Here is a 12,419-nt window from a genome sequence, read left to right as displayed (position 1 = left end):
GCCAAAGAGGGCTGGTGAAGCGGTAGAGAGGAGGCTTCAGCTGGTAACTGTTGAGCTTGCATTCTGGGGTTCATCACACGCTATTTTTCAAATTTGAAACTTTCCATAATAAAAAGACTTTTAAAAAATATTCCAAAGTTCTCTCCAGCTCTAAATCTCTATGATTCTATGTTCAATAAATGTTAGATTCAATTAACAATCAATTATAGACTCTCTTGTGCTACTTGTTGCCATTTTACTATTTTCTGTTAATATTTCATATGACTATGCCTTATTTCTTTGTCTACATATGGCTTTCCTCAGACAACAGCCTAGCTTTGGTATATCTGACTTTCCCTTATTATAGCTAGGTAGTCAATAAATAGTCAACTGATGAATGAGCGATCCAAGGAGGCAGATTCGAGTAGGATGTGAAGTGAGTTAAGGATACAAAATGACCCATCCTAAAAAGCGACCTAAGGCATTTACAGATTATTTTTGACACACCTCTTGCAAATTAATACAGATGTTAAGTGGCTCAGCGGGTTGAGGACGCAAGGTTATCTCTGTGAGGATGCGGGTCCAGCCCCTGGCCTTGCTCAGTGGGTTAGGGATCCGGCCACAAACTGCAGCGGGTAGGTCACAGATGCGGCTCAGATCCGGTGTTGCTGCAGCTGTTGCGTAGGCCTGCCATTGCAGCTGCGATTCGATTCTAGCCTGGGAGACTCCATATGCCCCAGGTGCAGCCTTAAAAAAATAACAACAAAAAATTTCTCTGGAAATACATCTAACAAATGAGCATTTTATATTTTGAGAGAGGATGGCTTTGTTCATAAAAATGTTTGACTGCTGAGAGCATTTTAGAAATAAATTATGAAAGGATTCACTCTATCGCATGGGGAAAAATTTTCATAAAAGTACTAATAAGCTTATTTCTCTGGAAGATGCAGAACTGAAATCAGTCTATTGCTGGTATTTATGTACAAACTTTGCACACAAAATATTTAGCCTGCCAGCATCTGCCGCTGCCACAGACAGATTCAGATCAGAAGGCCCAGTTCCTTCCCATGAATTTTAATCGGATGTGCTTGCAGCTGAGGATTGGCCAGCACTTCCGAGTGGTGATGAATGAGAAGACAGACGGGCCCTCGGAGGAGCAGAAGGCCAAGTCTTCAGAGGTGGCAGTGGTCTGTGTCCCCAGCACCCTCGCTATACTTACTCCCGATCAATGACCAGGCAGGCGACGTCATCTTCCTCAGCAATGATGTTAGCCGATCTGACATCCTCACTGCGGACAAACAGAAAAGTCAAGTTTCTAGGGAGAAGTCAAACATCTACTTTTACTGGGGAATCTGCCACTGGTGGGAAGTGCCATCCCTTAAACCTTCCAAAGACTATGCCTGTTTGAACATCGCAGTTTGTACTCCACTCCTTCTCAAGACACGAATGTGAAATGGGTCCGAACAGAGGTTATGTACACAAGGCCCCCAGAGGAGGAGAAACGGGCACTGGGAATATGAAGGGGTTGGTGAGTGAAGCCGGGTAGGAACTTCATTCTGTGCTGTGTGTCCGCCCAAGAGAAACGTGCACTGGGAATATGAAGGGGTCGGTGAGTGAAGCCGGGTAGGAACTTCATTCTGTGCTGTGTGTCCGCCCAAACACAACAGCTCTCCTCTGATCAAACAGGAACTGCTGATTGATGAGCAGCCAAAATTGAAATTAACCGATCAAAGAACTTTCTGAGAAAAACACTGAAGTAATTAACATATCATAAACCAACCAAGAATACAAACTAAAGAACATGTTTTTAGTGCCATATCATCCAGAGAATTAAAAAAACACTAAAATCTGTCATTTCATAGTCTAAGATGTCCATTTTCCATTAAAATCTCTGAAATCAGAGCATGTTGTACAATTGACAATGACTCACGGTATAATTAACAGCACTGTCTTTCTTTCTCGGGAATGCGTGAAATAATAGCGCATCTTACACCTGATAGAATGAATTATGATATATGATCTAACGATGGTGAATTGAATTACCTAATAAATACCGACAGTCACGCAATGGGTCAAGAATTTCTAGAGACCTTTATTTACCTTAGTTTCCTCCCTCTATTAGCTACAAACTAAAGACCCTGAAAAGAGGTGTATCCTTAGGGTACCCAGTGCTTTAAGATTTATTTAAGGTAACCTGGAGCAGCAAGCACAGTAAGACTGCTCTAGGAGTTCCTGTTGTGGCTCAATGGGTTAAGAACCTGACACAGTGTCCGTGAGGATGTGGGTTCAGTTCCTGGGTTAAGGATCCCACATTGCTACAAGCTGCAGTGTAGGTCGCAGATGCAGCTTGGATCCCTAGTTGGTGTGGCTGGGCTTAGGCCTCCAGAGGCAACTCCGATTAGACCCCAACCCTGGGAACTTCTATATGCTGCAGGTGCCGCTGTGAAAAGAAAAAAGAAAAGAGAAAAAAGGAAGAAAGATGGCTGCTCTAAGCAACTTCATCAAAAATGGCATCACACAAAGTATAGTTCCTTCCTCTTCCCATAATGATGAGACAGGGAAAACCCTGGCAGCCCAGCTCTCATCCCAGAGGAGCCTTCTGTCCACACAGCCGGCATCCGGAGACCTTTCACGAGGTCCTTGCTGGACGTCATTGGTGCCAACATTTCACGTTGATGTGCTCAGAGTTGGGAGCTGGGCAGTGTTCAGCTTGCAGGCATGTAGATTATAGATTTAGATGTGACCTTTGATATGGGTCAACTGTTTGATTTGTGAGTTCAAAAAATGAGGTATGGCATCCTTTTCACTTGGCAGTGTCATGACCTTGACCAGAAATACTCTCTGCAAACAGTTTATAAGGATTATATGTTTACAAAGACATGCATGTTTCTTTAATAGTAACTGTGTTAAGCACCATGGATTGATTTTTGCACATGAATGCTGAAAGAACTCCTAGGACTATTTAATGTCAAGTCATGGAAATATACAGAATATCAGGACTGTGGAGTCAGTCACAGTCAGTGGCCCTAGAAAGTGAGAGCGCCAAAACGCCCAAAAATGTAAAAATATTTGTATCCAACTACCCTCCTCGCTGATTTTAGCCTTCTGCTGGTTAATGCTTTGGGGAGTCAAGGGTCTTTATTAAATGGAAATTCCTACGTTTCTCATGGGAAAGCACTGTGATCAGCTACATGGAGCATAAATTATGTCGTCGCCAGCATAACGAGACAGCGTATTTCCTTCCAAGAGCTATTCTGAGTCTGCAGTGCACTTACAAAGTTCTCTGTACTTTCAAACGTCTGTTGTTCTGCTTGGAAGTTTGAGAAAAATCGTGTTATTGTTAAAAACAAATACACCGAAGTGTTGAATAATGATATCCCATGATTATATTCCACGAATGTATTTATATTTCATCATAAATAAACAAAAAAGGACACCTTGACTGCTACAAGTTCATTACCAGCTAGACAAATGGGACACAGAAACTGGTGTCTTTAAATTCAGTGTTTAAACTGTTTACAAACTAGCCATAGCTTAACTTACTGAGTTTACATGATTTAATTTTCTTTAAAAAACGAGATCTTTATGATTTTTTAAAGCATCAAATTTGTCTTCAGGTAACTTAGGCCACGTTTTCTTTGCTCTGTACTGAATGAAAGCCTGACGCGTAAATCAGCAGAGCTAGGGCTTCACGGACAAAGATTAAAGAGGAAGACAAATGAACAGAAATACTACTCATTTTATAAGAATAAATAGGAAATGAAAAGAGCTTAGTAATAGCATAAATTTTGAATGCTTTCTTAACTAATTTCAAGTATTCATTTAAAAATGTATTTAACTCCAAAAAAGTTGTTGCTCAAAATTCTAACTTGATCTTTATTATAAACTTATTTATATTTAAGAAACATTATTTTCAGAGGTGAGGTTGTTTTCCGAGTTCCAGTAAGCTCATTGTATCTCCTGAGTCATTTGATTAATCTTTATAAATGCTTCTTCCATAAGTTAGATCCACTGCAAATAATCTCAAATCTTGGCCTAAGATTCAGGCAGAAATGTCAAATACACTATTTTGAATAGTCTCTAAAACTTACAAAACCAGCTGATAAAAATTCTTAAGAAAATGTTACCTGTGGCATAATGATTTAAAAGCACAAAAAAATATGTAAAGTCGTTATTTGATAGCATTTTAAATGGTCAACAAGGGCGGTATTTCAAACCTTGAAAATATAAAAACTCATTCTTACAGGAAAACTAAAATTTTCATGTCTTTAATTTATTTCTCTTTTAAACTAAAAATCCTAACAGAACCCCCATTTTATTTTCACTAGTGAACTTAAGATTTCCTAGGCAAAATTAATACCGTTATGTCCTACTTAACAACGAATTTTTCAGACGTCAGTTTAAAATTTTTGTTTATTCCCTGGATAACGGCTGCCATTAATTTGGTGGGTCAAGTGACTGGCTGCACAACCAAAGAATTATTTAAGTGTGGTACAGAAATTATTCACCTGATGAGCGCTTTTTCTCCAAAATACTCTCCTTTCTGCAGTGTTTTGATCAGTTGCGGCTGATCGTGGCCTTCCGTACTCTGGGTGACTTTTACCTAAATGATGTCAGATAATTTTTGAAAAGAGAAAAGATTTAAAAAGGAGAACCTGAACACGCATCCGTCAACAAGCCCCTCAGATCTATAGGAACTGGACGGAACAAGGGAAAGGGTAAAAGCCTTTGCTTTGTTTCTGCCGTAGTCACGACAATCTGAATACAGTCAATTCATCTGCATGGACTAAAACCCTGTGATTTAACACGATCAAACGACTCCATCCTTTCTAAGAGGAAGCTTCTCCATGCAACCCTCACCACCCCAATATTTTTTTTTACATAAATCCAGTTATCTCTTTCTAGGGATGCTCAAAGAAAATGATAATGGTCCCTGTGGGACCTTTTTTATTTTTCCCCCAAAAAGCCAAAAAGCCTTGACAAATCAATTGGGCATAAGACTGAGTATCGGGAGTTCTGCAGCAGGTGTCTACCACTGACTCGCTGACTCCTGTACACCTTCTAACGCTGAAGGCAAAAGGTGGCTACGGGTCCACGGCTTCCATGAGAGTCTCGTGGACATCTTCCCCGGCCCAGCACGGTTTGAGAGCCCCCATGGCAGAGCCAAACAAAAACTTCAATAGTCCTTGTTTGTAGCTAGACTTGTTCCAATTCCACATGGCAAGAGGGTTGCTTCATGCTGGTTAGAAATTCTGATGAGCATTCATGGAAGTCATACTACATGGAAAATATTTTCAAATGATAAATGCAATTTGTTTATTAACCAGAATTCTTTCAAAGCATGAGATCCAGATCGGGGGGAACGATAAAAAGTGGTTCTGAGGGTTGAAGACTTCCTGAAACTATTTTCATTTTTTTTTTCCATCGTGGGGGCCCAGTTCAAAGTTCAACCACAAACCCGTGTCAGGGCAGTGCCTGACTCTCTGACACAGACTCTTTCCATGGAAGAAAGAGCATTTGTAAAAATATGACGGTTTATAGACCCGGGTGCTCAAAGGTTTTCTCCTTTCCTTCAATATTGCCCAAGCGCCTGCTGTCTCTGAGGAGCCCTGGGAAGAGTCATCACGGCAACGACTGGCAACGTGCTGGCCACTCCCCAGGCAGGCAGAGAAAGAGATCAGCCTGTACATTCGCCATCAGCACCTGAATCGCCCTGAGCCTTCTTGTGAAGGAGGTGCCGTTCCGAGCCATACCGTCTACAGCTTGCTGCCTGACCAGCCCATCCGCAGTGGCCTCGTTCACTGTCCTCCCATGGGATGGGAGGACGTTCAGCCCTGACCTTGGACCTCCGCCCGAGCATCACACACGCGTAACTAGAAGGGACCTTAGAAACGACCCAGTCATTTTACACGCAATGACATGAGGCCCAAAGGAAGTCAAGTGACCTCAGGTCACTAGGAAGTTCCTGTCTCAGCTGGAACCCACCCAAGTCTCCCGGGGCCCCAAACCCAGTGCTCAGACGGACCCCAGCCCACCCCAGGACTCCTCTGAGCAGAAGCTCCTTTACCCACTCAGTGCGGGGAACAGCCTGCACTGCCGAACGCTGGCTGCCGTAGTTAGGAAACCAGACACGAAATGATGGTTTGGCTTTACTCTAATGACGCTTTAATTGATATTTACCTTTCCTTTTGCTAAGATGAAAAAGGTACTTCCTTCCTCGCCCTCTCTAATAATGTAATCTCCTTTGTCGTAGTATTCCTATTGGGATGAGAGAAAAAGAAGAAGTTAGAGGCAGTGGAGACGTGCCGATGAAGACATCATGAGACAGAACTCCGGGTGTCTCTGAAAGGAGCATTCCACACCTGTTTCTGTTGTTTCTGGCTTATTAAGCTGTGATCTTCTGAAACATTGTTGTCATAAACTGTGGAAAAGTAAGGAGACTTTTGCTTTATTACCTGCACTTACGTCTGTACCTTTCACAGGGAAAAAACCCACCTGGAATACTGAATTTCAGGCGGGGACACAGGAGACAGGAAGGGGCATCAGAGCAAGACAATTATCACTGATCCTCAGGCGGGCCTCGCCCAAAATCTCCATGTAAACTGTTTAGTGACCTGCAACCATCTGCCACTAGAGCTGGAGTTTAGAACGAGGACAAACGGTACCTGCTAAATTGAAAATATGATCCCCAGTAGATATGAGGAATAGCAGCCGCAATCCCTAACTCCTGGAAGAGCAAAGGCAGGGAAGATTCTATATACACAGTAAGAAGCTCTTTCATAGGAATGAATTCTCTCCCAAGATTTACCATCCTGAAAGACGGGCATCAGCATTTTCCACATGTAAATTCTGTTCTTCCATGTAGGGTTATCCTCACGAAATCCCAAATTGTGACCTATTTCTTTCTTTCCCTCATGTGTGTGTGTGTGTGTGTGTGTGTGTGTGTGTGTGTGTGAAATCAGGATTCTTGGGCAGGGAAAAGTAATTCATCCACCTGTCAGACCAAAAGAGCAATTTAGTCTCTTGGAAAACAAAAGATGGATGAAACTGTCCATCCCTACTTTGCCTTAATTTGATACTGTCTCAAAGTCATAGAACTAAAATGAGTCTCCATTATTTATACAAATAAAAAAATGGGCTTGTTTAATTTTTTGAAAAAGGCACAAATAACAAGATAATTGCTCTCCCTTGTTTTTCTTTCAGACTTGAAAGTAAAATCCAAACCACTACTTTTGTGTCTACTCTATTTCAGTATCTTTTTCGGTCCCTAACTCATAAAACATAGTTATACTTACGGAATAAGCATTACTCCTAATACTAATAAACATACCTTTTATTTACATAGCTCTACATTTTATAAGACATTTCAACATATCATGGAAGGAAGCATAATATCTTGCAGGAAAAAGCACTTTGAAGCTGTAGAAATCTGGATTCAACTCTCAGTTCCGCTTTGAATTTCACTGTCACCAGTTCACAAAATTCAAATGACATTTATTTTCAAAGATTTAGAAAAGATACGTGCATTACTTTTCCGCTGCTGCTGCAACAAATGACCACATACACTTAGTGGCTTAAAACAACACTCATTTGTTGTCTACACTTCCGTGGGTCAGAAAGTCCGGCACGGTGTGGATCAATTGCATTTCTCTGCTTGAGGTCTCTGGAGACCGAATTCAAGGTGAGCGTGCGACTGCGTTCCTTTCTGGAGGCTCCCAGGAAAAATCCACTTTCGAGCATAGTCCGGTTGTTGGCAGAAGTCAGTTGTTTGTGGTTGTAAGAGAAGTTCCCATTTCCTGCCGGCTGGGAGCCTGGACCTGCCCCTCAGCTCCCAGAGACGGCTCTCCCGGCCTCACCCCCTCCTCACCCCCCACCCCACCCCCCGGTCAAAACCAGCCGCTGGCACATCAAACTCTTCAGACACTTGTGACCTCACTGACCTCCGCTTCTGCGGCCTCTCTCCAACTGCAGCCAGCGAAAATCCTTGGCTTTTAGGGGCTTTTGTAAGAATACTTGAGCCATCTAGACAGCCCAAGATAATCTCCCAGTTTTAGGGCCTCAAACCTTAACTTTTGCCACGTAACCTGACGCATTCAGGTGTTTAGGGTCCGGGCGCTTTGCAGGGGGTCCATTCTGCCTCCCACAGTAGAGCCCATTCAAGACGGCGGTGGTTCTGGACGCATCGAAAGCACCTAAAATGCAGGGAACACCCCCTCCATGACAGCCGTGCCCAGGAGGAGGTGAGAACGCTCTGCTCAGCTGTTGCTTCAATCTCCGGGGGCTCGGTTTCCTTTTCTGCAAAATTCAGACCTGCCACCTCTAACGTGCGAGGACACGAGGGGACGGTTAGTTCCTGAGAAAGAGGCTCGTCCTCCACTGCGATGCGCCGCTGCCCGGGGACCCGCACTCCAGCCTCCCCGCCGAGAACAGACGTGGGGCGGCAGCGGCCACGCCAGGCCCGCGCATCGTCCCGGGCACCTGCCTGCACACTCGCGCCCCGAGGTTAAGGGCTCGGCCCAGAGAGCGTGGGGAGAGGAGCCAGGCCGGAGGGAGCAGAGGCTCCACGGGCTTGAAGGCGGCCGCCCGGTTCCGGTTCCGGAGCGATCTGGGGAAGCCGACCGAGCATCCTCCCCGCGCTGCTGCTGAGCAGGAGTCAAGCTGCTCCTCTACTGGGAAAACACTCCTCTGCGTTTTTTACACCAGAGCCTGCTTCTGCCAGATCTCTCTTCTTTCTCACACCAGCTCTGCCCCAAACCTTCTCAACCATCACGCCCGGCGTGGCCACTGAGCAGCCTGGGCCTCCAAGAGGGTACGCGGCCATGCAGTCTGGGCTCTTGCTGATGGAGCTCATCTTCAGCTCTCTTTCCCACACCTCTGGCGTCACAGCAGCGCCCGGTTCAGGCCGTCTGCTCTCAGCCGCTCACGTTCCCACCTCCAGCTCAGTCGCCAGTCCCCCCACGGGGCAGAAGGAGGCTGGAGGTTTTTAAAGGGCTAGCAGGCTGTTCTTCACCTATTAGGAAACTCTGCTCTGCAGAGATGAGCAGCTTCAGTTCCTGACAGTCAGAGAAGTTACGAGGGAGAAGCTGGAAAGGGAGCACTGAGACAGGCTTTGTTGTTTCTCAAGGGGCAAGGTTCCTAGTGGTATTTTTCCCCAGAGGTGAGTCTTTGTCACCCAAAACCAAGGGAGGAAGATAAATAATACCTCCCAGGGTGTTGACAGTAACTTCATAGATCAGAAAAGCCCGTGGATGTAGGTCAGACCAAAAATACATACTGGTAAGTACTGGCTATGACACTAGACTGGCCAATGTTTGTCAACCGGGGAGAGCGGCCAGTCTAGCCAGGGGGTCACCAAGAGAGAGACGCAAACTGTGTGCTTTATTCCATTGCAAAGGGGTCTCTTAGAGGACAAGACGCCACAGACCCTACCCTGTGGAGCAATGGTTTTCAAGCATTTTTCACGCCGCCCCGCAGTAAGAAATACATTTTACGTGTACACCCAAATACACACACGTGAGCAGGCACACACACATTTGTATAAAACTGAAGCACGTTGGAACAATATTTATGCTTACGACGCTGATATTTTTTTTAAGTGTTGATTTCATGACCCACCAATGAGTTGTGCCCCACAAGTCTGAAAAAGATGTTTTAAAAGAAGAAATCTAGAAATGATGAGAGTAGTTACTTAGCGTATGGCAAAAAGGAAAAATGAGGGAGTCAATTTTTCCCTACAGCAGAAGAAAACTATACAAACAGCAACAGTGAAAGATGGAAAGAGTTTTGCACGTAGGGAAACGCTCATCCTGCAACAGCCAGCAAAATGCTAGAGAACCCGAGTGCCTGTAAATGGAATATATAAAATCAGAATTGAAATCCAAGGTGATGGAGTGCAAAGATTCAAGCCTAGGACGTCCTTAGCGTCTTTGGCAAGTGGCTAGAAAGCTTCATTACAAAGCAGTATTGATGATACGCAGTCATCATGTGTGTCATCTTGCTCTCTCTCTGCTCATGAGACCATGTGCCTATGTTGACTGTTTAAAAAACTGCACAGAGTTATCTGGGTTTGTTACCTGTTGTTTTGTGTTTGTCCAAGTACGAGAGACATGTTATAGCCAAAACACCTCTATCAACCATTCAGACATAACTTGGTACCTGATTTCTTATCTCCAAGGAAACAGTCTACAAAATGAAAACCAACAGAAATTCTTCCTTTTGAGGGAACCAAATGTATAGAATTCTGTAACCAAAACTCTGAGAGAGCCCATATCGATGGTGCCTGGCACCCCTTTATCTGTAGATGAGGAGACCCTGTGCCCACCAGGATTAACTGACAGCTGCGAGGGGCAAAAGCAAGACAAAAAGCCCTCATTGCCAGACTTTGGACGAGCTAACTTTCTAGGACACTTGGGTACCTCACCTGTAACTAAACTGGCCCATAAACTGACAAAATCCATAATTATCTCAAGTTTCTTATGGGTCTGGATATAACCATTCGAATGAGAAAAGGCTTCCGGCTTCTGCAAGTTTAGCTGGAACTGTAAGACAGGAAGATTAGACTTGCAAAAAATGATAAAGAATGGAAAGTTCACGAAGAAAGTGAAGAGCAGACTGGAAAACCCTAGGTATATGTATTTCATTCATAACTTGAACTGAATAAGCCTAAGAACTGCGGTTAAAATGTGGGTTTCTGGGTCCCTAGCCCCGTTTCTGATTCAGCCCGTGTGAGGTCGCACCCGGGAATCTGCCTTTTGAGCAGGACCACGGCTGAGCTGATGAAGGGCAAGCACATCCACACTCCTCACCCTCATCCCACTCTCGCGACACCTCCCGTTTCCTGAAAGATGCCACATCAGAGTCTCAGGGCAGAGGGTCACCAGGTCAAACACCAAAGCTCAGTAACGAGGAGTTCGGTGACTTTCCGATCCACCGCACTGTCCAAGGCCTGCTTCCTGGGAAAGAGAAACTTCTTCCACGCTGGTCCTCCATCCTGCACAGCGGCCAGGTGCCCAGTCACACTGTCCTCTTCCTTAGCATCAAGAGTGACCCTGCCTCCGGAGTCTGCACCATGCTTCGCAGTGTTCACTGGTGAACTCAGAGCACCCTGGTGAATACGGCGCTCCTGTCCCCACCCTCCTCTTCCCGTGAGAATCCGAGAAGAGGTTTGAAGGCCACGTCTGCCTCTAGGAGGGAGTGGTGCTCTGGGTGTTTTCAGCTCAAGTAAGAAACGCGGGGAGAACACTGCACATTCGGGCCATTTGACCTCGGAGTTCAACGAAGTCTTAACCGAACACATCAGATCAACCGCCTGGTGACGGGGAATTCTGACCACCCCTCCCCACGCCCTGCACAGAAATCGAAAACCACCCACACCAACTCCCAAACAGCACACCAGATTCAGCCTGTTTTTCTCAAAGATTCTGGAGCCAGTTTGTGGGACAGCTGGCCCTGCAACTCAGCGGGGGCCCCCTGTCATAGCCCCAATGCATAAGTGATTGGCTGCTGTCAGGACCCTGCTGATGGGTCATTCGTCCAAGCTCTGCTGCTAAATTATGTGCTTTTCTTAGTGCTAAATAGATCCCACTACTCCCTTGTCAATCACTTCCGAATCTGAGAATTTTCACACATTACAGAGACCTATTTGTTTGCCAGGTACAAATAAAGAGCCCTTTATAAACTGCACGGCTGTCTGCAAACACCAATATATAATAAAGCCTTTCCAGGGTGTTTTAAAAGATGAGACTTTCGAACCCGAATTGTGTGTTAATTAATACTAGGCTGGAGCCCCCATCTATACATTCTGTAGCGAGTGCCTGGGGCTGCTATAAATATGTCTAATTTACCATTTATTTTTAATGATACTAAATTTTAATATTTGCTGTCAGCATGGAATTCCCCTCTGGTGAATCTACTCTATTAATATTATATTAAAAACAGATTTCCTCCGTTAACAGAAAAATATAGTCCTCTCCAGCTTTAAAAAAAAAAAAACAGCTCCCAGAAATTAGGATGAATTATTAATTTGTAACATCTGTGACTGGGTTATGTTACACTGAGAACATCCCAAGAGATGCAGGGCACGGAGTCCTCTTGAAAATGACTTCATGTCTGAATGCTCTGGGGACACAAGCCAGGCACTGTGTCATCATGGCCTGTCCTGATCAACTGCTGGATGGGTTCCATGACGTGTAAGTGGAGACACTGCTGGTGTCACTTACACTTAAGGATAAAATGGGCAGTGCTCCCTTCTCACCAGATAGTAGTTTACATTCTGTTTTGTGATTGACAGAGGCATGAATCTGTCAACAGTCCGTCTTGAGGAGTTTGGTTTTTTTTTGTCTCCCACTGGGAAGAGCTTTATAAAAGCCTAAGGTCTACATGTGACTCCTTTATATGTGTTATATATGTTATAAATATATCCTTATATTCCCTACCTCCTC

At 44.6% G+C, this 12,419-nt stretch overlaps 1 protein-coding gene across 3 annotated transcripts in view; it reads right to left on the bottom strand.

The window, feature by feature from the left end:
- Positions 1-12,419, bottom strand: part of PRKG2 (protein kinase, cGMP-dependent, type II) — a 99,892-nt gene that overhangs the window by 44,576 nt on the left and 42,897 nt on the right. For all 3 annotated transcript variants that reach the window (XM_021101892.1, XM_013998589.2, XM_003129364.6), the window contains exons 7-9: positions 6,160-6,237; positions 4,488-4,582; positions 1,199-1,267 (exon numbers count right to left, since the gene is read on the bottom strand). In XM_021101892.1, the coding sequence (XP_020957551.1) occupies positions 1,199-1,267; positions 4,488-4,582; positions 6,160-6,237 (242 nt within the window). The remainder of the gene's footprint in view (positions 1-1,198; positions 1,268-4,487; positions 4,583-6,159; positions 6,238-12,419) is intronic.

The sequence above is a fragment of the Sus scrofa genome, chromosome 8, assembly GCF_000003025.6.
Source record: "Sus scrofa isolate TJ Tabasco breed Duroc chromosome 8, Sscrofa11.1, whole genome shotgun sequence".
In the NCBI taxonomy this organism is placed as follows: Eukaryota; Metazoa; Chordata; class Mammalia; order Artiodactyla; family Suidae; genus Sus; species Sus scrofa.
The sequence above is the reverse complement of the archived record's forward strand: the minus strand, read 5'-3'. Positions and strand labels throughout refer to the sequence as shown.